We start from the raw sequence: 24,848 nt of genomic DNA on the forward strand, positions 1-24,848 counted from the left end.
TACGGAGGATGCCTTCACCCCAGTGTCGTTCCCCTTTTTTATATACACAGGACAACAAGCCAATGACATCTCCCCCACCACAACAGCATACAAATCAATATGGCTAAACTGACCCAACACCCTAGTCCGCCTCCCTCACACAAATAAGCCACACTGCAATCAACTAAACACAACCAACCAAGCTCGAGAACCCCTAGGTAAAGGTAAAGGGACCCCTGACCATTAGGTCCAGTTGTGACCAATTCTGGGGTTGCGGCGCTCATCTCGCTTTATTGGCCGAGGGAGCTGGCGTTCAGCTTCCGGGTCATGTGGCCAGCATGGCTAAGCCGCTTCTGGCGAACCAGAGCAGCGCAGAGAAACGCCATTTACCTTTCCACTGGAGTGGTACCTATTTATATACTTGCACTTTGACATGCTTTCAAACTGCTAGGTTGGCAGGAGCTGGGACCGAGCAACGGGAGCTCACGTCGTTGTGGGGATTCGAACCGCCAACCTTCTGATCGGCAAGCCCTAGGCTCTGTGGTTTAACCCACAGGGCCACCCAGAACCCCTAACCTCTCACAATATCAATAAACACAAATAAATACATAATGAACCTACCCATGTGATGCTGACACAAACCCCCCTACAATAGAACAAAATAACAATATCCCCATCTCTCTCCACACTCCCCTTTTCCCCAACTGCAATATATCTATGACAAAAATGTCTCTCACCAAATGTAAACAAACTGTGAAAAAGACTATGAATTGAAAGTGGAGACAATAGATATACTGTTCCCTGTTTATCTGTCCTCTTGTAACACAAAAAACCCCCAATAAAAGCTAATTTTAAAAAATCATGCTGGGCACCAACAATGTTCATAGATGCTGTTGTTTTGCTCACTTCAAAACTTGGTGAAGTGATGAAAGAACATCCAACAATCAACATACTTTTAAAATGCCGCAACCTACACAGGCCTGTAATATTCTTGGATCCATAAATAAATACAGATAAAGAATGGTTGTGGGGATAAAACACAGCTTTAATAAATCATTACAAAATAGCCAGCACAACAATTTTTCTTAAGGCTTTATTCTAACATAACATGCCACAAAATTACTCTTTTCTTAATGTTGTGGTTCATGCCCCATTTAAGGGAATCCAAATGAGGAGCTCTGTTACTACAACTCCTACATCTAAGCCTCCACATGCATGCAAATTGAGATGCGGTCACATCATATTGAGATGGGAAGCTGCAGAAAGCAGAACTGGCTTTATCAGTCGCTGCTTAGTCCACTGTCTTGTCTGGTGCGATGCATCTGGACAGCAACTGCCCACAACCCAAGTTGGGCAACTCTTCAGCACTAAAATTAAAACATGTTTAGAAGATCTTCCCACAGCGCCAAACCAACTCTGCTGATCTGGGACAAGAAAAGGAACAGGCAATGACAAAGGGCATTTGCTTCCTTCCTGCAAGTGCAAATTGACTCATTCACTGCTCAGCAACCTAAACTATGTTCGGCTACAAGATGGAGGGACTTCCAGGTCTTCTGCTAAGGCTGATGCTGACAGGTAAGCCACAGAGGGAGACAGCCTTTCATGGCCATCAGTACAGAACACACTAGTATGGTGTTGAATTAAAAGTAATATGTTGTTTGTTTTTGTAGTTACTGTTTGAAAGCAAGAAACAAGTTTTGTTCCCATTTTTTAAATAGAGAAAACATTCATTGTCATTTATACAGTCCCAGTGATTCACAAAATGAAAGACTATGAATGTTAGCCAGATCATAATTCTCTTGTGGGCAGGGCTGGATTTAGGTTTGATGAGGCCCTAAGCTACTGAAGGTAATGGGGCCCTTTAGGGAAGTTTTTAATATTTAATGCTGTATTGTTTTTAACACTTGATTGGAAGCCGCCCGGAGTGGCTGGGGAAACTCAGCCAGATGGACGGGGTATAAATAAATTATTATTATTATTATTATTATTATTATTATTATTATTATTATTATATCAACAGCTGTCCTTTATCAACAACAAATTGTCACAGTTTTTTGTGTTGAATATATGCTATATGGTAATTTATGGACCTAATAGGTCTCTAAAGCCATTTGCACATAACAAAATAGGTATTTTATAAAAGTAATTGTTGAAATGTGGAAAACAGAAGTGCCTGGCGTGCTCTGGTCCATGGGGTCACGAAGAGTCGGACACAACTAAACAACTAAACAACAATAACAACAACAAATTGTTGAAATAAAATACAATTAAGAAGTATATTAATAGTGAAATAATTATTAAGCTCTAACTGTATGTAGGTTTTATTTGTTTTTTATCTTATATTTTGGAAATGCACATCTAGGTTTTTTTTCTTTAAAAATTTTTTGAGGGCCCAAGAGAGTGGGGCCCTAAACTATAGCTTATACATAAATCCTTCCTTTATGAACCAAAATAATCCCGATTATCTATTTCAGTTCATACTATAATGTCAGCGAAAGAGTCTGGACATGTAATGTGATTGAAAGGAAGGCTGTAGTGGTGCTTCAAGGAAAACAAAGGCAAAGGGTCTTCTGGTACCACAAGACTCCATTGTTGCTTTCTGCAACAGATTAACATGATGAAGGGTTGCTGGTACCTCAGTGCTAGAATACATGCTTTGCATGCAGTCTCAGGATCAAGCTCTGGTGTCTCCACATGATCACCAACTACAGGGTTTTTTCTAATCTACTTACCTAAGAGAGTAAGTCCTTAACTCTGTGGTAGAGCATAATTTGTAGGCAGAATCTGCATCTCCAGATGAATTTAATTGACTCACCTGAGAACCAGCTATGTAGCACAGCATACTTTGCATGAAGATAGTCTCCAGTTCAATCCCCAATATTTCCAGTTTGTTTTAAAAAGTTAGGCTGCAGTGGTGGGATAATAATAATAATAATAATAATAATAATAATAATAATAATAATAATTTATTTATTTATTTATTCATTCATTCATACCCCACCCATCTGGCTGGGTTTCCCCAACCATTCTGGGCGGCTTCCAACAAAATATTAAAATTACAATAAAACAACAAACCTTAAAAACTTGCCTAAACAGGGCTGCCTTCAGATGTCTTCTAGAAGTCAGATAGTTGTTTATTTCCTTGACATCTGATGGGAGGGCATTCCACAGGGCAGGCACCACTACTTAGAAGGCCCTCTGCCTGGTTCTCTGTAGCTTCACTTCTTGCAGTGAGGGAACCACTAGAAGGCCATCGGAGCTGGATCTCAGTGTCCAGGCTAAACAATGGGGGTGGAGATGCTCCTTCAGATATACTGGGCCGAGAGCCATTGTAGGCAGCACAGCATTGAACTAAATAGACAAATGAAAGATCAACATTATTTTACAAAGTGCATTTTTACTGTTATTCTCCTAGGTCTTCTGGTGTCTGCCAATACTTTCTCACCTTCAACACATGGAATTCCATTCTTCAAAAAGTCTAGCAAGCCCGGAAGACTGGAAGAAGAGATGAAGGTGCAAGGAGAGTCCCTCAGCATAAAGGGCTTCTGTTCACAACAAAAGAAAGTCTGGTGCAAAGGAGATCTGCTGAAGGAATGTAACCCTACAGAGTCTCCTAGCCTCTCAGGCCCAGGGTGGAAATATCTGACTACTGAGCCAAACCAGAGGGTTTTACTACAGGATCTGAAAAATGGCTGTTTTTCTTTTCTCATGTCAGCTCTCCAAGTAGAAGATTCAGGGATATACTTGTTTGGGATCACTGATGGCTTAAATATTGCCCCATTAAGAAAAATCAAAGTCAATGTTCGAAAAGGTAAGCACATGTAGGTAACTAGAACTAGTTCCTGTGGTAGATCAAGGATGATCAAGACACACGAGGGTGCGGGGATCACGTGATATAGCTTTTCTGGGATTGTACCATAGTGTCAAATTTAATCCCCAGCATTGACCATTTAAGAAGGTAGGTTGCAGTGCTGAGAATGACCTCAAGAGAGCCACTGACAGCAAGGGTGGACATTACAGTACTGGGATAATGGGCACGTGGAAAGTCAACACTGTTTTACAAGACGTACTTTCACTGTTATTCTCCTAGGCCTTCTTGCACCTACCAATACTTTCTCACCTCCAACACCCGATGTTCCATTCCTCAAAAGCTCTAGTAAGCCAGGAAAGAGACTAGAAGTGGTGATGAAGGTGCAAGGAGAGTCCCTCAGCATAGAGGGCTTCTGCTCACCGCAATATTTGCAACAAGAGGGAGTCTGGTGCAAAGGAGATCTGCTGAAAGAATGTAACCCTACAGAGCCTTCTAGCCTCTCAGGCCGAGGATGGCAGTATCTCACTTCTGAACCAAGCCAGAAATTTGCACTACAGGATCTGGGAAATGGCTGCGCTGCTTTTTTCACAACAGCTCTCCAAGTAGAAGATTCGGGGATATACTGGTTTGGGGTTCTTGATGGCCTGAACATCACCCCTTTAAGAAAAATCAAAGTCATTGTTCAAAAAGGTGAGCACATGGAGGTAACTGGATCTAGTTCCTGTGGTAGTTCAGGACTGATCTAGATCACATGGTATAGTCCTCCTTGGAATGTAGCAGTTTAGTTTGCATATAACTGAGTTCACATTTGATTATTCTTCCAGAAATAAAAAATGCCTGTCAAGGAAAAATGCATTCTAGCATAGCCTTTGCCCTTACTTGACACTTTTTTAAATCTCCAAGTAGATTGTTTTTTTATCTGTGGAAGCACCCAAATATGTGATCATCCCATCTAGTTTGGATCTGCACGTGCAGGTTCCCCATCAGTAAGAGCTGCATAGAGTTTGAGATACACCACCACAGCAACACATCCACAACTGGAATAAGAAAGCAATGGCTCTTTAGTTGAGACAAATGGTAACAGCATCAGTGTTTGTAAAAGGAAGCTGCAAAGACAGTGTTTCAAAGATCAATATAGGAGGCCTGTGTCGTTTGTTAACGTATTAATTATCATGATAATAAGGGACAATACTCTGGCTTCTCTTCAGATCGTATAAATCGTTCACATTTTACTAAAGAGAATAAGGGGCAAAAGAAGGCAAGTTAGCAAAACCTGAATGCACCTTGGAAGAGTTACAATAAAGACAAAAGTTTTATTTCTCTTCCTTTATTTTCAGGGCAGCAAAATTATGGGACTGTGACAGAAACCAGTGAAAATGAACAAAGGTACCAACATTATATTATTTTTAATTTAAAGGCAACTGGATTAGGGATTTGTGTTTGCTACAGTATCTATTCCTCCCACTGCTCTATACTGTATTGCAGTTGGGTCCAAAAAAATTATGTGAACAGAGGCAATTACAGGATTTGACTTTTCCATTCAAATAATTATATTATGGCACTTCCAGAATTTTATATCCTCTACAAAAAACCATGGTATGATTATCTGCATCTAACATGCAGTCTGCATGTGCCTTTTCTCTGCTGCACAACTGTGCTACAAAACCTTGAGCTCTTTGCATACTTCTGTCTGACTTTGAAAGCTAAACAAACTTTATTGTGTACAGTATATGTAAATGACAGTCTAACAAATATATTAGGTACCTGTTAGCAAAGCCCATAGGATGACCTTAGGCCAGTCAGTATATGCTCTAGTTATCTCCCGCTTGGACGACTGCAATGCACTCTACGTGGGGCTACCTTTGAAGGTGACTCGCAAACTACAACTAATCCAGAATGCGGCAGCTAGACTGGTGACTGGGGGCGGCCGCCGAGACCACATAACACCGGTCTTGAAAGACCTACATTGGCTCCCAATACGTTTCCGAGCACAATTCAAAGTGCTGGTGTTGACCTTTAAAGCCCTAAACGGCCTCGGCCCAGTATACCTGAAGGAGCGTCTCCACCCCCATCGTTCTGCCCGGACGCTGAGGTCCAGCGCCGAGGGCCTTCTGGCGGTTCCCTCATTGCGAGAAGCAAAGCTACAGGGAACCAGGCAGAGGGCCTTCTCGGTAGTGGCGCCTGCCCTGTGGAACGCCCTCCCATCAGATGTCAAAGCGATAAATAACTACCTGACATTCAGAAGACATCTTAAGGCAGCCCTGTTCAGGGAAGTTTTTAATCTGTGATGTATTTTTGATTTCTATGGAAGCTGCCAAGAGTGGCTGGGGAAACCCAGCCAGATGGGCGGGGTACAAATAAATTATTATTATTATTATTATTATTATTATTATTATTATTATCCCTCAGTCTAACTTACCGTAACTCACAATGCTATTGTGAGGATTAAATAGGGGCAGGGGACAATTTTCACCATCTTGAGGAAAGGTGGGGTTTAAAATGTAAGTAATTAATAAGCAGGTTTAACTAATGCACTATGGATTGTTTCAGACTTTATCACATTGTCTTAGTCCTGGTTTCCATTGCGGTTGGCATAACAATTATTGCAGCCCTCATATTAGTTGTCACAATGCTCATCAAGAAGAAAACAAGAGGTATGATTTTCTTTTGTTTTTCATGTAGCCCAGCCATTTTAAAGATTTCATTACATGCATAACTGTAATAGCACCTGACAGGCATCTAAATGGATGGATTGGATTTGAATACAGTATTGTACAGTATTGTAGCATCGAAGATGGTCAAGATTGCACACCTAAATGGCTTCATCTGAACAGACTTTGTGCTTTCATGTCAATATTTGCCTTTCTAAATGAAGGCTGAAAAGTCTCTACAATATACAAAACAGTAAGCGAATCTGAGGCTCTGCTCAACAGAAATTCGCAAACATCAACTGACTACATCTCATCACTCCCTCTATGAGTTACGTGCTTGTGCAATGCATAAATGCACCAAGTGGCAAAACATCTGACATTATCCCACTCTGTGGCATGATGGGCTTTGGATGCATGGGGGATGCACATCACCACCCATCTCAAACCATTCATCCACATAGCTGTCAACGTTTTCCTTCTTTTAAGGGAAATTCTCTTATTCCGAATAGGATTCCTCGCAAGAAAAGGGAAAAGTTGACAGCTATGTTCATCCAGTACAACACCTTACTTCATGTGACTCAATAGCTTTTACACTTCCCACAGTCACCTTTTAAGCAAAAAGGTTTGACAAAACGACTTTCAACGATGCCATTTCTTCATAGCTCAGAGAAAGCCAATGCACTGAATCCATGTCACACTGTTGGCAATCAGTAAATACAGTGGTACCTCTAGTTGCGGACTTAATCCATTTCGGGGTGCTGTTCGCACCCTGAAAAGTCCACAACTAGAGCACCTCTTCTGCGCATGTGCGCGGCGTGATTGAGCACTTCTGCATGTGCGTGAAGCACGCAGATCGCTTCTGTGCATGTGGTGAACCCGGAAGTAAACACTTCTAGGTTTCCTGCATTTGTAAGCTGAAAGTCCATAACCAGAGAGGAACACAACACGAGGGATGACTGTATAAACAGAACCATCTCACATATTATGCAGAGGCAGCCAATGAATGTACATTCAACAAAGAGATGCAACTAGTCAGTTGTCTGATGAATGTATCCCTACATTTCGCCATCTTCACATTTTTAAGGTGTACACTTACGTCTTAGTGTTCAGTTAAAAATTTAACATGTGAAGTGGCGCACAGACAGGCACATTTATATACTAAAATGAGACTCTCTTCTTAATAGCAGCAGATGACCTGAATTTTGGTGATAACCCAAACTGTAGAATAATAACATTCCAGGTAAGAGACCATTTCACAAGTTAGGAGAAAATCTGACCATGGGCAGTTTCTCCACTGTGGAAATATAGTAATCATGAGCATTATCATTTCCCATAGAAAAAAAAACCACCTTCAAATATGCTTTGCTTTGCTAGATTATCACATTCAACTCAGGTTTTGCAATCAGATCTATAGGGATCCTGGGCCACATTTGGCATCTGGACTACAGCTTCCACCTCTTTCTGGGGGATAAGAAAGAATCCATGTTGTCATTCCATTTCCTGAAAATATACAATTGCCCAAATATAGCATGACTCTAGACCCAGCACTAAGTTGCAAACCAGGCAGTAACCTTGGCTGTGAATGCCATGTTAAAAACTTTAGTAATATACAACTATAATTCATTCTCAGTACTGGGTATTTTATATGGTCTATGGGAAATGCATTTAATTCAGGCTCCCTTGGCACCAACATTATGTTTTTTTACCAAGTAAAGATGCATTTGTTTTTCCAGGCATTTAGGTGATTTTTGATACTTTTATATATGGTTTGCTGCTGGTGGGACTATTTTTAAATGCAATTATGTGTTTTTGCTTTCCTTAAAGGTTTTATTTGCTTTTAAATTGCATTGTTCACCACCCAGACACCAAGCCAATTCCTATTCCCACCCACCCTCACTCCCAGTTCAGTTACACTCACAGATATAGCATGACTCTAGACCAGGGCAGAGATGCCATGGGTATTCTACAGATTTAACTATGTCCCCCTCCCACTTAGTGGAAATGTGATTATAGGATTATTCTATTAACCATTTTCTGCTTAAATGCCTATACTGCTGGGCTATAAACGTATTACTACAAAAATTACTATTTATCCTAGCAGTAGTTCAGTTTGTCTTATTTGAAAGAAGTCTGTCAGAGCCAGATTGTATTTACACATTTTAAAAAAGATAGAAACCCTTAACAGATGCAGACACAATACCAAAAATGGGAATCTGGTCTTGGAGGTGAAATAAGGCTGGCATTTAAGAGTCTATTTCCAAAAAAAACAAGCCTTTTTGTTTCTTATCCATGCTCAGATACATGAAAGCACTGCTACCGACAATCCTTTGGACAAAGAAACAAACGCGGTATACGCCATATTGAAGAAGCCAATGACAGAGGATGTGACATATGTCAACATGAAGTTCCCATTAAGGTCAAGTTTCAACAAAAACCCCAGTGAACTTTCCTCTCCAGGAGAGTGCTCTCCTGGTGTGATCTCTTCAGGATCTGTGAAGTATGCAAATATCATCTTTGGTTCACAGGTTCCACATACCAAGGACTAAAGACAAACTAGATGTATAAATTCTAGATCTCCAATTGTGAAATTCAATTCTGAAACAAAGGTGGAAGTTGCATTTGTCTGAGAATTAAAATTAAAAGCTATTTTCCAAATGCCCCTTTAACTTCTTAGGAATGTTGAACTAATATTCATTATTGTAAGACCTGATAGTGGACCTGCTACCAGCTTTTAGATCAGCCTATCCGGAACTTGTATGCATGTCAGTTCACATGGGCAGGTACTCCCATGAAAGTAGCTTTGACCCTATGAGATGGAGACACATTTGCTTGAACCAGTCTGTGCACAGGAAAGCAGCCACCATCTCTAGCAGTGAATAGCATGGATGCAAAAATCAAGCTACAGTAGTACCTCGGGTTACAAACACTTCAGGTTACAAACTCTGCTAACCCGGAAGCAGTTGCTCCGGGTTGCAAACTTTGCCCCAGGATGAGAACGGAAATCACACAGCAGCGGCATGGCGCCATTAGCGAAAGCACGCCTAAGGTTAAAAACAGTTTCAGTTTAAGAACAATTTCGGGTTAAGAATGGACCTCCGGAATGAATTAAGTTCGTAACCCGAGGTACCACTGTAATGTGCTTTTGCTTTCCCATCATACCAGGCTCCCAAGTCCAGTTCTCATTCATGTTATGGATGGTTTAAAATCCTGTTGTTAAAAATGTAACAGGAGTTATAGCATGTAGTGCATATATGAATAAGTGCTCTTTGTATAAGAAAGCATTGGACCATTTTTTCTCAACAATTGGACAACAGCTTACAAACCTGGGAAGGGACAGGAGATATTCTAGTTAAATGTTTGTACTTAGCTTTTAAGTTGTGAACATCTAAGGTCAAACCTAATCGAAGCACATTCTGTATATTTAAACACACAAGCATCCTTTTTTTCACTTGGGGGAAGAAGAGTAAACAGGTCCAGTTTTATCTCCAACACTGGAAGTATTTGAAGATGTTAACGGCACTTGTGAAGAGCCATGGGGAGACCCATGGCAGGGAGGTTTAGTACCCTGTACCCTAATATCATTATTGTTGTTGTTGTTGCTGCTGTTGTTAATTGTCTTGCTAAGCTCAAGTTGCATCCCCATCATGCCCTTTGAACATGACAAAGGAAGCTTTGTGCTTAACAATACAGAACTTACCTCTGCTGCAACTACTTTGGCCCTAAGCAATAACTGTTGGGCAAATGCCCAAATAACCTTTTATCTTATACTTAAAACTGTAGTAAATATAGTAGTCTAGTGCTTTATGTTGATTGAATTACATGAGAAAACATACAAAGGCATTAAGGTCTCCTCATATACTTTTCTACTCCTCTTTTTTGGTCACAGCTGATTTTTGGGTGGGCTGGTGCCCCATAGAATGAGGGAAATGGTTGCATGGGTCACATCTAAAATCCATGCTGCAGTTAGAGCATCAGCCAGCCTTTGCCTCCAGACATGGTTTTCCCCCCTGAGTGGTGTGAAACGGTTCATGAACCAACAGAACTTGTTGGAAAAGTGATGTAGTTCATAAATACCAGCTTTCAGGTGTGTTCAGTTTTTTTAACCAGGCAATTTAAGTTGCTACTTAGACGACTACAGCTGCACTGACTATACCATGGACCAACTCCTTGTGGGCTTTTCATGCTGAAAGATAACAAATTAGTTAACTGATTTTTATCTGTCACTGCAGAATTCACACAAATAGCCAGATTATGGAGTGTTTATTTTTTATTGGGGGGGGGGTAGTTATTTCATACTACGGCTACCCTAGAGGCATCTTTATCTCCAACCCCGGCAGTTCCAGCAGTTGTTGTTCTCAGGAGGCACATCCTTGCCACAGGAAAGTGACAAAGATATATAAAGCTCCCTATTTGCATGAGCTTCCAGTGTTAATGGCAATGAAAGAAGTTTCACTTCTCACAACTAATGATGCAAAATTGCTTGACAATCAGGTGCACTCCAGATATACTCCAGACAATGTGCACACCGTTTGTTCAGACAAATCCAGCTGGCTCTTATTGAAAGACAAGAGAAAGAGTTAACATTTGAAAAGACACAGGTCCTCTTTGATTCCCCAGCCTCTCAATGGGTCTTTAGTCTTCTCCATCTTATGGTTACCAATACTAAAGAAAGGTCGCCTTCTAGCATTATTCCACATAGGAAAGGAATTCAGCTTTCCTCTTTATTTGAAGGCACTCGCTTCAGTGCAGCCTGAAGAGACTTCTTCAAGATTGTTCTGTTGAGGTCCAAGGCACAGGATAAGCGATGCTGATGGGCCAATGTAATCTAAAAAGGAGGACAAAATGTAGCTGCTTAGCGCATGCTGGTAAAAACTCATAACCCTTTTGCTACATTTATGCAGGTTGATCCCACTCTCATGACCTGCCCCAGTTGCCTAGATTGTCTACAGTAAACACACAAGTTGGAAGGACAAAAGAGGATTTTGCAAGCCCTTATGGTGGCTTAAGAGACTTAGACTTTGAGCATGGAAGAATGGACAATCACTATCTATTCCACAATGGTCTGAGGACCTCACTACTCTGGCAACATTCAAACATATTTCATATAGGCATCGATTTCATGTGGATAGCTACTGTACATCTGGAGGGTTTATATAAACTTGTACCTTTAATTTCAGATTGGTATACTGACTGTGGTCTATGATTATTTGCATATCATTGAACTCAAAGCATGTTAATTGACCAAACCCAACATGGATATTCCCATCATGCATTAATAAAAAGAAAGTCACACCTTGTGGTGCCATACTCTCTAAGAACCTGGGAGTGGGGATTGCTATTTTGCTACTATATCTTAGCACCAAAATTATCTATGTCGGTTCTGTCTTACCAGCTTTTTCAACCAGGTTTTCTACTCAGCAAAGAAAACATATGGAGGATCGCCCACCCTTCTCTCTCTGCCCCAACCCCCGTCACCACCCTGTCCACATACAGTAAAATAACCATACTTTTCACGCAGAGAAACATATAATAATACTGTAAGACTAATTCTTGTAAACTCAGCCAAATGCCCAAACTTCATTATCAGGCTGAAGGAGCATCTGTGTTCTGCTATAGGAACAGAGGCTGCTCAGCACTTCTAATAATTAGGTTCACAATCTCAAGAGGAAATTCAAATGTATGCTGGAAGGTAAGTGAAAGAAACACTACAGTACACACTATCGCAATAGAATAGGAAAGCTCCATAGAAATATTTAAGAAAGCAAGCTGCCATTTTTCATTTCTTTTCAAGCGCCTGTTGCAAGTAACTCACACTGCTTTGGTATTTCGTCAACACTGTCAGAACCAGATTTGCATAATGCATTGATGTGGCAAATTCTTGAGCCATCTGGCAAAGATTCAAGACCAACATGTTGAAGAGCTCAGTGGACAACACTACCTGAAAAGTGAAGAAGATAAACAAGGGGGAAGGGGTGAGAGAGGCAGCCTAAATTTTAATTGCCCTTGCGTACATTTTAGTTGTTCAGATAGACTCGGTGCAAGCCATACTGGACAAGAATGAATTAGCACTAGGACAGTAAAATGTTGCTCAGACAGAGGCTTCCTTAGACACTAAAAGAAACTAGTATCACAACTAGCTTTGCACTACAGTTTGAGATGCTGGCATTTACTTCAATCATATTCAGCAAAGGTGCACACCATGCTGTCAAGACAAAGGACAAAAGTGCAGGCAGCAGAGAAATGGCAAAATGCTAGTTTGGAGAGAACAGATTCTAGTCTCTATTGCTACCTAGCTAGTAAACTCTATATGGAAGCACAGGAAGACTTATATTCATAGTCACCTGTCTTCCCAGCAAAGAATGCACAGCTACGAGGAGATCTTCTGACCACGGCATTTCTATAATATGGCTGCAAAGAAAGGCAGAGGAGGGAGAAAGATAACAAAATTATATGAGGGGTAGTCTTTATGCCACTCACTAAGGCTATTCCCTGACTAAAGAAAGTGTTAATTGTCATGTGGTTAATAACAATATTGCAGTACTGAAAAGATTTCATTTTTTTTTATAAATATTTATTAAGGTTTTTTTAGATATAAAATGCACACATAAAACAATCTTGCTTCTATCACAACAAATTCTTCGCTTCTTTGGACTCCCTCACGTCCCCCTCTCCCATTTACGTCGTTAAAAAAAAAAAAATTTTCCAAACAAATTATCAACTTGTTTACAGTGACATGTCCACACATTCAAATATAATCTAGCACTTTTTCCAATAAAATTTTTATATTTTCTTTAATCTCACTTAGCATCAAATTTAAATCTAGTTTAGTGGTGGCCAATTTTTTATAATCTAGCATCCTTCTTAACATTCAAACAAATTACAATGTTTTTGTAGATACATCTTGAATTTCTCCCAGTCTTCCTCCATCTTTTCTTCTCCCAGATCTCGGATTCTGCCAGTCATCTCGGCCAGTTGCATATAGTCCATCAGCTGCATCTGCCACTCTTCCAGTGTGGGTAAATCTTGAGTTTTCCAATTTTTTGCGATGAGAATCCTTGCTGCCGTTGTTGCATACAGGAAAAAAGTTCTGTCCTTCTTTATCACCCTCTGGCCGACAATACCCAGAAGGAAGGCCTCTGGTTTCTTAGTGAAGGTATACTTAAATACCTTTTTCAACTCATTATATATCATTTCCCAGAAGGCCTTCACCTTAGGGCATGTCCACCAGAGGTGAAAGAATGTTCCTTCATTTTCTTTACATTTCCAACATTTATTGTCAGACGAATGGTATATTTTGGCAAGTTTAACTGGGGTCATGTACCATCTATATATCATTTTCATTACATTTTCCTTCAGAGCATTACATGCAGTGAAGTTCAGCCCAGTGGTCCACAACCTTTCCCAGTCCTCAAACATAATGTTATGCCCAATGTCCTGTGCCCATTTTATCATAGCCGATTTAACCATTTCGTCTTGTGTATTCCATTTTAGCAGCAAGTTATACATTCTAGATAGTACCTTGGTCTTTGGTTCTAACAATTCTGTTTCTAACTTCGATTTCTCCACCTGGAACCCTAACTTTTTGTCATTTTTTAAAAACTTCTTTAATCTGAGCATAATGTAACCAAAGATTTCAAGTCTCTTCTATGGAGCAGTGGTTAGAGAAGATGTGTAACATTAGGGCTGCAACCTTTGATTAATGGATAAAAAACAGCTCCAAGGGCATCTCTAATTAAATGAACAACAAACTTTTAGTTACAGATAGGTAGCCGTGTTGGTCTGCCATAGTCAAAACAAAACAAATTCCTTCCAGTAGCACCTTAAAGACCAACTAAGTCAGTTCTTGGTATGAGCTTTCGTGTGCATGCACACTTCTTCAGATACCAAGAAGAATATCTGAAGATATCTGAAGAAGTGTGCATGCACACGAAAGCTCATACCAAGAACTGACTTAGTTGGTCTTTAAGGTGCTACTGGAAGGAATTTGTTTTGTTTTGAACAAACTTTTAATAAAAGTTATTTTTAATGTAAGTAATGAAAACTGCAGATGGCAGGCAGCATCTTAGGTGCAACACCTTAACTTTCGCAAAGGACAGAAATGCCTCTAAGATTGCTCCTACTGTGACATGCATGTACCATCTAACAAACAAAAGTACAGTGCTCCTCGGGTTACAGACTCCGCTAACCCAGAAATAGTACCTTGAGTTAAGAACTTTGCTTCAGGATGAGAACAGAAATCACACAGCGGCGGCAGTGGGAGGCCCCATTAGCTAAAGTGGTATCTCAGGTTAAGAACAGTTTCAGGTTAAGAATGGACCTCTGGAACGAATTAAGTTCTTAACCCGAGGTACCACTGTATACTTCTCCCCTGCTCAACTATTATTTTAGTCATATGCAAATTTATGACTATTCATTGATTTTAAAACATCTTATTAATCAACTCAGGTTTCTTTAATCTTAGTCCTAGAAAACATATAAAAGTAAAAGGTCCACAGGGAAGACACAGGATGGCCCACCAGATGTTGGACTACAACTCCCATCATTTGTGGCTGCTGGCCATGCTAGCTGGGGCTGATGGGAGTTGGAGTCCAACAAATTCCTCTGTTTTAGTCAATTCTTTTGAATAGGAGTAAGAAAACTTGTGACTTATTTATTCATTGTCATATGTGTGATAGTATGGAGGGACTTTATAATGAAAAAGCAGAAATAAAAAAAGAGATCGTGTGACATGCAGCAAGTGCTTAGGTTTGCAATGTTGCTCTGCAACTTATGTTCATTAGGGAGACACAGAAACTTCCCCAGTATATAGTTTCATATATCGGAAGGTAGCAACTGAGAATTCTAGAACACCTTGACACTCATTCCCGTCATTGGAAATCAAATCCTCTTTCATGCAATTCCTATATTACATTTCATTTTACACTAGGAGAATTTACCTGAATACCAGCCTCACATACTCAGGCTCCAAACACTCTTCAATTAGTTTGCACACCAGCTTCATCTGCTCAAGGCCTTCAAAAGCAAAGATACCAAAAATTTGCATTTTATATATTTTTAAGGGGCTAATGAGAACTTTGTTTTCAGAAATCTGATGATTTAGCTAAATTGTGGACATTCTTATCTGCTCATTTCTTAAATGCCAGAGGCTGGTGATTCACAAGTGTCTTGTACTTTACTGCCAGTAGTTCTGATTCTTAAAAAAGTAAAATAAATGTAGTGCCAGCCTGCCTAGAACCTGTGGGCTATGGGTTCCCCACTCCTGTCGCAAGCAGTAAGATGTAAAAGCAGGTCAATTCTCTCCCTCCAGCCCTTTCCATCTGATACTCAACATTCTGTATCTCCTGGAGCCTGCTCAGCCCTCAATAGGCTCTTGAGCCCTGCACCCCTTTTCATGTTCTGCTTACCAGAACATGTCAGTACCACCCTGTTTCTTAGAGGTCCCATTTTCCTCTCTAATCATGCCACCGCTCAACCACTCGAGATTTCTATTAGAGAGAAGGATTTATGCTACCTCTACAAACAGAAGCTCAGGTAAAATAAGCTCACCTTTCGCTGGAGCCTGTATAACTGAAGAAATCAAGGTACAACAGACTGGGCGAGAATATTTGGAGCAGAACATCATCAGGGCAGTTGTGAGAGGCCAGGAAGGTGGCTGAGTCAAGGAGAGAACCTACAGACCAGAAGCAGCAGGGAGATAATACTGTTGGATCAGCAGCAACCTTGCATACTTTGGGGATACAGAGGCAGCTATAATTCTGTTTTAACAAAGAGTGAAAAAGGCTGATGGGGAAAACAGACAACCTTCTTCAGGTTGTTTTGCATTTAAAATTGGATGGCAACGTGTCATATGAGATGAGAAACTCAAAATGCAAAACACATCTACAGGAGCTGTGTTTCCGCTATTCCACTGAAGGATAGAGAACTCAAGTTATGGATAATAGGTATAACTAGTGATCATTGTCCCATCATCTACCGATCAATAGCACCCAGGCAGTCACCATGCCTTGCCACAAGGGTGGGCCAGCCCTGGTAGCACCAAAAATAATTGCAATCCTCTAGCTATTGATATTTGCGAATAGAATGCCTAACTGGTCTATAGCAATCTCCAGTACTGCACTCAGCTCAAAGTAGTTTCAGTAACGTTCATATCCTCATAGGAAACTATGGCATCTGCATTCGGAGTAGCATAAAATTTCAGGGTGGTTGCCACTCATTAAAAAATGAAAACTATGTTTGTAAGCCCCAATTTTGGAATAATATTGTTATGGTTTTTTGCCAAAAAATTTCACTTGGGAGTGCAGTCCTAGCTCCCCAAAGTTAAAGGCTGGGGGAAGGAGTTAGGATGGCACATAGTCACCTTTCTACAGGCCACTCTGAGGGCTCTGTGCTAGTGGGTAAAAGGCTACTGTCAACAAAAAGCCCCCAAAGGGGACTTTTCAGCATGGAGCACTGACAGCTTTGTATCCACAGGATGCAGGTCCCTGCAGAGCTGTGCCAGCTCTAGACAACACAAGCAGTAGGCTTCTAATGTGATCGTAACAGTGAATCTGCCATGCCACTCCATCCTGCTTCTCCCAACTGTAGGGTAGGTTTGCTTTGCGCCTTACTTACTAAATGAACTGCTCTTTTTAAAACACAGAATATGGCAGCAACAACAACAACACAGTCATACCTTGGCTCCTGAACACCTTGGGAGTGGAACATTCCGGCTCCTGAACAATCAATAACCAGAAGTGAGTGTTTTGGTTTTCGAATGTTCTTTTGGAAGCCGAGGTCTGACAGGGCTTCCAGTTGGCTGCAAGAGCTTCCTCCAGCCAATCTGAAGCCATGCTTTGGAAGTCGAATGTTTCAGAAGTTGAACAGACTTCTGGAACAGATTCTGTTCAACTTCCAGGGTATGACTGTAATAATAATTTATTATTTACAACCTGCCCATCTGACTGGGTTTCCCCAGCCACTCTGGGCAGCTCCCAACCGAATTAAAAAGACAATAAAACATCAGACATTAAAAACTTACCTAAACAGAGACACACAGGTTTCACAGCCCATATCAGCATCCTAGGAAAACTGTCTGTATAAAAGGCTGCCTGCATCCATCATCGGATTAGCTGGCTTCCCTCCACCCACCCAACCTGACCTTTTTCTGCTCCTCAAACCACTTCTGTTAGGTTCAGTGGTTGGCTCCCCTAGTCCTCACATTTCTCCAGCATTTCAATCCTGATGCACAGATCTCTGTTGCCTATTCCTGACTTAATCTGCTGTAAACACTTGAATTAACTGGCTAATTTAATTTCTCAAAAAAATGAGCATGAATGCTTACATTTAAACTCATAGGTGCATATTTAGGACAAGAAACAACACGTATGTGGAGCAGGGATAATAGGCTGCCGAGAGAGGAATGCAATATTCTTTAGCACCAAGCTAAGATATTTCCACAGGAGACACAAGTGTAGCAGTCTCCTGGTTTATTTATTTCTTTTAAAACCATGAAAGGTAGCTGTGAAAGGCTGCAATCAAGAAGAAAAAAGGAATTGGGGTGGTGGCTGCTCAGCTCTTTCTTCCAGATTTTTCCCCACTCAATTCCTCCCCCACATGCAAATCTGCCAGAGAATATAAAAAACTTGAGACTGTTATATACCTTACTGCTTTGACTTAGGACGGGGCAGGAAATGTATGTGCTTTATATAGTACTACTCCATTAAAATCCATAGCCCCCGTTAAAGGAGAAGATAAAACTAGGCGATGTTTTATTATGCATCCTACACTGCAGATCCTACATTGAGCAGACGATTGGATAAAGGTCATTTCCAACCCCATAATTCTGTGTCTGATGGATTGTTTACTTTCTATGCCACTTAAGATATTAAAAATATCTCTAAGCAACGCACAGAAAACTAAAGCAACAACAGACAACTTAAAATTTTACAAAAATACAGTTACATATAAAAATATTACATTAATACAAAGTTGCTATTATATATATATATATATATATATATATATAAATATATATGAGCAAGAAAGTTTTTGTTGTTTTTTTTTAAACCATTTTTCAGGGTAGTAGGCCTGGAAGATTTCACACCCAAAAGAACTGGAAAAGACTCTACCATCCATAAGGTAACATTACACATATCAATAAACCACTGAAGGAGGTTTCTTCTTCACCTGATTTATATTCTCAGTACTTACCCGAGGTAGAAAGAGCTTTTCAGCAAGAACTGCTGCATTACTATAGCCAAGATCAGGTGAGAGTGCGACTAACCAAGTGCAGAAATGCAGAAGTTTGTTTTCTGGGCACTCCGAGAGCTGCAGTAATGAGCACAGAACTTCCAACTAAAGGAAAAGAGGACATGAAATATTACCCAATAGTCTGTTTCCCAAATATCACTAGTACCTGGGCAGGCTGGTTTCAGCAAGGTTTGGAAATAGAGTTACTTGGGAAGGAGTCTCATTAAGTGAGTTAGTTAATTAAATTTCTTAAATGCTGTTTAATAATAAGAGTAATAATAATAGTAATAATAATGTGTCTTACAATGGATACAGAATTTTTTTTTTAAATCACATTACAACTTGCATAAAATAGTAAAACCAGCCTATCCTCACAAAAAAACAAGTGGCTAGAATGTTGAAGGGGACAAATGACTGCCAGCACATAACTCTGGTGCTCAAAGGCTTGCTTGCACCAGCTGCCCACATACATGTATTACCATATTTACTCAAATCTTTTTTGGCCAAATTACATTGCAAAAATTAAGGTGCGCATTAGATTCGATGGCACATTTACATTTAATATTTTTTGTGTTTCAAGATTCTGAAAATTGAGGCGTGCATTACATTCGATGGCGCATTAGACTCGAATAAATATGGTAATTTACAAGACCCTTAACAACTTGGGTTCGGGATACCTCAAAGATTGCCTTAATCTCGTGAATCCCTGCCTGATCACTGAGGTCTTCAGGGGAGTCACTGTTAGTGGAATCCCACTGCTTGGATGCACAGCTCATATCCAAAAGGAGTCATGCAATCAGTATCGTGGGCCCAATTCTGCAAAACTACTTTCCTGTTGAGGTCAGACAGACTACCTCCCTGTTGAACTTCCAGACCCTACTGGAATCTTTTTCTTTTTAATTTCAGCAGGCATTTTAACCGAGGTCTAATTTTATAGTTTAACCATTAAAAAAAACCTTTTCTGTATTGTATTTCTTACACAGCAGTAAGAGGCAATTGTAACCAATTAGAGAGGATTGTAGTTAAGCAGTATATAAATGGTTTAAATAAGTAAATAAGACAGACATCGTGAATATTCAATTGGCATAAGGACATTTTTTTAAAAAATAAAATAGATGCATTAAATGGGACTTAATTTCAAGTAAACCTACTTAAGACCAGGCTGTAAATTACTTACATTCATTTTGCCCTACTAACCTGGCTTGGAGTACATTCATTAAAAACTTGTAGCTCAGGTGGAGCAATCCCATCAGAAAGCTAAAAGTCAAAGGGGGTGGGGGAAATACAGATAACGTATCAAGGCAGGGTATGAATCTGCTTCTCCTTAAAATGAAACTACTCCAACTGAACAGAACTATATTCAAGGGGTATATAAGGAAGTCTGGCAGGGCATCTGCCCCAAGCAGAAATGTGGTAACAAATACTTACATCAAACTGCATCTCTAGAAGTTCTTTTAGTTTTGGTACATGGTCCTCAAATACAAGAGAAAAATGGTTAAATCGTTTATGTGCTTCAGAAAGTTGCACACTCTGAACAACAACAAGCAACACATTGGCTAATAATATACTGACAACATTTTTATAACACTATACTGTTTCAAAATTCATAAACAAAACACATGTGTTTATGGAGTCACAAAATAAGAATCAAATGTTCCATGAACAGGAATGGTAGAAGTGGTAAGTCACTGTCAAAGATCACTGAAATGGAGGCAGAATGCCTTTCCACAGTCAATATCCTACAAATGTGAGATGGCAGGCGCTCCAAACGTAGTAATAGGGTGCTCCAAGTACAGCAGCAGACAGAACAGTTCTGCCAGGTTAATGAACAGTTTCAATGATAATTCTTCATCAGCTGGCAATAATATAAAATGAAATCCATTACATTCAATTACAATATAGAGACTGAAATGACACGCTTGCATGTAAACAACCAATAATAAATACATACCAATTGATTAACTTACTTACAAAGTGGTGAAAGTTCCTAGATTATTGGAATAGGAACTCAAGAATGACACATTAGAGCCATGCAGTCTGAGCTGAAGCAACCAGCTCAAATCTCTTCACACGGAGAGCTTCTCAGGTAGACTGAAGAACAAAGTACTGATTATCTAATTCCTCTCAAGGTGAGCTAAGCCTGGCAGAACAGCATACTCTATGGTCTTAACCCCTTCATGCATTAATTAGATTTAAACATGTTGTTTATATGAAGCTGGTTATCCCACAAAATCTTCCTGCAATTGCAAAACTTGTTCCAACTGTCCAAGGGATCATTCTGTTGTCAAAGGGGCCAATATTTCCTAATGGGCATTAGCGGAGGATAAATGATACTTGTGAAGCATCCCTGGTAAGAAGGGCTTATGTTCCATGTTCGCACTGCTAGTTTGCCAAAGAAGGAAAAGAATCTAATAGTTTTTCATACCTTGATATAATCAGGGACCTCGGCTGCAGTGTCCTGTTGGGGACTCCAATTGGCAACTTTTGCTTCTTCTGCTTCCTCCTTTGGGCAACTTTGATATACATCATTGCTTGTGCTATGAACACCTTCATTCTCAGACACCTCCATCATGACTTCATTCCCTGTGTTAACTCCAACTCCCTGCATTAGACCATGTGGTTCACAAAGTTCTGTATTCAATTCAACTTCCAGTCTGGACCTCTTCTCCAGCACCTTTTCTTCAGGATCCAGTGGTTTCTCAGCTACTTCCTTATTTTCCCTTATCTGAGGCACAGAACCAGGAGCATCTCCAGTCCAATCTATGTAGGGACTTGCCTGTTTAGCACACCAGCTTAATTTCCTTTCTAATCCAGGTTTGCCGCAACTAACTTTCTGGCAAATATATTTCAGCTGCTGCCGACATGAATCAGATAGTAGGACTGGCATCACAGAGCTATTCTCTTGCACCCTCACTTGTAGTAAATCCCTCAGTCTCTGCACCCATAGATCAGGGCTGGGATCCTGCCTAGAAGCTTGAAGTAGGTGTTGGAGGCATGCTTCTGGCACTGTAGACTGCACTGTAAGCAACAGGGAAAAGAGGTTTCTTTGGCACAACACTGGAAGCAGCAACAGCAACGGTTTTCTGAAATAACCATTTGGAAGAAGAAAAGCAAGATCATCACCAGGGAAATATGATAACTCTATAGTAACATAGGAAGTACAACTCAACATGCAGTACACCTGAATATTTGGTGACATTATACTGGGTTGAATTTGTTATTACTGTTGCTTTATTGCTAATGGTTTCCACCTGTCTTAATGGTGTTTGTTATTATTTTGCCGTTATAAAATGTTGGGATTTTATATCCATATGATGGAAACTGGATTATGGGCATCTGGCCCTAAAACAAAGTGGAGAAATTGTGGCCCTCTATAGTTGTTGCTGGAATCGGGCTCCTATCAGCCCCAGCCTGAATGGTGAAATGGATGAATGGTGAATGGATCAGCAGCATCTGAAGGGCCACAGGTTGCCCACCTCTGCCCTAAAATACATTCTCTGTGTTGAGTAGTCCTTTCCCCTCAATATATAGTCACTTTCTAGCATGTTCTGGATGTGTGCTTTTCTGTCACATATGGGGGAAAGGGAGGAACAAGACCCAGCCATTATATGACACCATAAAATATGGTATTATATGAACATATGAAGTTGCCTTATATGAAGCTAAACCATTTACCCCAGTGTTGTTCATTCTGACTGTCAGCAGTTCTCAGGCAGAGGGCTTTCTGAGTTCAGCTAACAGAGATCTTCTTTTACTGAAGATGCTTCAGAATTAATATTCTCTATGGAAATCCTGTGCTGTACTACTGAGCTATGGTTCCTTCTCCTTTGTAGATACAACCTTGGTTAACCTGGGGCATAATTTTAACAAGTATGTTCAGGTTGTCACTTCTAGATATCCAGCAGCATTAGGATCCAAAATTTGAATACGAGACCAGAATACTGAGAGGCTATGAATGCAAGAAAAGAAAATGACGTTCCAACACTGCATATTATAGGCATTATTATCTGCAAATTATACTTATTCACCAAAACAATCCAGAATCCACTACGCATAAATTGATTTTTAAAGCCACACAAACTTTCACCCATGCCCAGAGGACCAGTTCTACCATCTTTCATAACCCAGATTGTCTGCTAAAATCAGCAGGGATAGAATACACATCTCAACACAACCTTTTCTGGTTCTGAGCATGTCCCACAACCTACTGGATCATCACTGAAGCAAGTGTCAGATGCTGCATGATTGGGGTTCCTAGGACCTGAAATAATTCTGATTTATGAGGACACTATGCCATACTTTTAAAAATGAGAGATTTGAGCAACTCACAAGGTGAGGGTCTTCTCAGAGCCTGTGAGGACGGGCTCTTGAGAACACAGAATCTCTGTGAAGGTCCACCAGCTGAAGCCCTGGCTTGCTCCTTGCCCAGACAGGGAGCGCTGAAGAGTGCGGAAAGCAGCCAGGGCCCCCCAATGCCCAGACATCAGTGTGCAGAGGAGGAGACGAGAAGCTTTATCAAATCGTTGCAACCAAGGAATGGGCGGACCATCCATGTTGATAGCACTGTTGATCAAGCTCTAATGAATATAAAAAGCATACAAAACAAATCAACGGCAGAACTGGGATGAACCCAAGAGTCACCTGGTCTCGTCCTAGCTTTTCAGACAAGTATTTCTTTCACAATCAACAGCTCATCCTTAAATCGTCATCCTGTGCTTAGAATATATTAAGTGCTTTGTAAGTAATAATAATACACATCACAAGTGGTGGGAGGAAACAATATGCACTACAACAGTGGGACCGACAGAACTCCAGGTTTTGCAATGTTCTTTATTTCACCTATAACGTTTTCGAACCACTATACACGAACCACTATACATACACGATAAACTAGTACAGTATCTGTCTGCAGGCTCACAATCTACTAGAAAAATACAAAAAGAGAAAAGGAATGAGGAAGAAGAAAGCAAGCACTGCCATCTTCTGCAGAAGCCCTCCTAGTTATGCTTACTAAGTGATGTAGAACTGTACTCTGCACATGCTCAAAAACATTTATATACACACACAAACACACATTCAAGACTGAGCACAATCAATCCTTAGCTACGAGGTATTTCCCACCAAGTATTTGTCTTTGTCAAACATTAAATGAAAAGTTGTGATTCCTCAAGACAAACCCATTCTAGAAATTTGGGGGTTTGACAGTTTCCTCATCTTTCCAAGAGCCATGGGACTTACTCATAAAGACTGCAAATCTATTAATGAGCAAACCAACAAAAAACAATTTCCTCTCAGCATACTCCCAGAACACTGAAGCTACCTACAATAAGAAATTCTTTCTGTAAGACGATTCTGTTCATGTTGGAGCCTGATCATAAAATCATGGAAGGGCCTCTAGAGCAGCCTTTCTCAACCCGTGGGTCCCCAGAGAACCGCTACTCTAGAATCATCTAGTCCAACCCTCTGCAATGCAGGAATCTCAACTAAAGCATACATGCTCTTGGGTCGCATAATGGGGGGAAACAGTAATGCAGTAACCGACACCATCTTTTAAACTGCATTTTTTGCTTTGTTGCCCGAGTGAGAGAAGCCCCTTAGCAGAGGCGCCGCTTTCCTGGCCACTGGCGTCCAACGGAAAGGTAAGTCCAATCGCAGCCGGGATGGAGGTTGCAATCCTATTGAGTAAGCATGTGCACACTTACCTGGGGAGGAGACCCATTGCACTCAGCGGGGCTTACTTCAGAGGAGACACGCACAGTAGGGTCGCGCTGTAAGGCTGCAATCTGGCGCACATTTGGGAGTGAACCTCACCGAATTCAATAGAATTGAATCCTAAGAGAAGTGAGAAAAGGGTCAAACTACGCAGCAGCTACCTCTACCGGTGAGGCCCGGGCGAAGTCCGGCTTGGAGGCGCGTCCCTCTTGCATCTCAGCCGAGCCGCTTCTTTGGAAAGCGCGCAGGCCGCAGTCCCCGCGCCCTTCTCCTCCGCCTTCCTCGTCTTCCTTCCCGCGCTCTATTTGTGCTCAGAGACAATGTCCAATCCGGCGGGAGGGAGGCGGGGCTAGCAGGCGTCTCACGGCCCCAAGATATAGGAAAAGTGAAAGAGTACATCCCTCAGCTGCCCATAGAAAAAGTGAGAGTACAGTGGTACCTCTGTTTACATATGCTTCAGTATATAC

At 40.7% G+C, this 24,848-nt stretch overlaps 2 protein-coding genes across 7 annotated transcripts; one reads left to right on the forward strand and one right to left on the reverse strand.

Annotated features, from left to right (window-relative positions):
• Positions 1–421: 421 nt before the first annotated feature.
• LOC309343660 (uncharacterized protein) lies at positions 422–11,733 on the forward strand. 4 transcript variants are annotated; one of them, XM_081865410.1, is made up of 8 exons: positions 422–1,554; positions 3,395–3,790; positions 4,070–4,480; positions 5,128–5,176; positions 6,341–6,444; positions 7,626–7,681; positions 8,739–8,857; positions 11,343–11,733. In XM_081865410.1, exons 1-8 carry the CDS (start codon positions 1,497–1,499, stop codon positions 11,359–11,361), a joined length of 1,212 nt encoding a protein of 403 aa, XP_081721536.1. In that variant the 5' UTR covers positions 422–1,496; the 3' UTR covers positions 11,362–11,733. The 4 variants fall into 4 exon arrangements, with proteins under 4 accessions (XP_081721536.1, XP_081721537.1, XP_081721535.1 ...); XM_081865409.1 differs by lacking the exon at positions 11,343–11,733 and having other exon boundaries at positions 429–1,554; positions 7,629–7,681; positions 8,739–9,096; XM_081865408.1 differs by lacking the exon at positions 11,343–11,733 and having other exon boundaries at positions 432–1,554; positions 8,739–9,096.
• Positions 9,785–24,794, reverse strand: FANCE (FA complementation group E). 3 transcript variants are annotated; one of them, XM_081865392.1, is made up of 11 exons: positions 24,543–24,794; positions 22,999–23,246; positions 21,095–21,752; positions 20,098–20,142; positions 19,867–19,926; positions 18,631–18,774; positions 15,988–16,111; positions 15,378–15,453; positions 12,783–12,849; positions 12,254–12,379; positions 9,785–11,266 (listed from the first exon to the last, which is right to left on the reverse strand). In XM_081865392.1, exons 1-11 carry the CDS (start codon positions 24,594–24,596, stop codon positions 11,150–11,152), a joined length of 1,719 nt encoding a protein of 572 aa, XP_081721518.1. In that variant the 5' UTR covers positions 24,597–24,794; the 3' UTR covers positions 9,785–11,149. The 3 variants fall into 3 exon arrangements, with proteins under 3 accessions (XP_081721518.1, XP_081721520.1, XP_081721519.1); XM_081865394.1 differs by having other exon boundaries at positions 24,372–24,794; XM_081865393.1 differs by lacking the exon at positions 19,867–19,926.
• Positions 24,795–24,848: the final 54 nt, after the last annotated feature.

The sequence above is a fragment of the Podarcis erhardii genome (genome assembly GCF_964252035.2).
Source record: "Podarcis erhardii genome assembly, chromosome: 6".
In the NCBI taxonomy this organism is placed as follows: domain Eukaryota; kingdom Metazoa; phylum Chordata; class Lepidosauria; order Squamata; family Lacertidae; genus Podarcis; species Podarcis erhardii.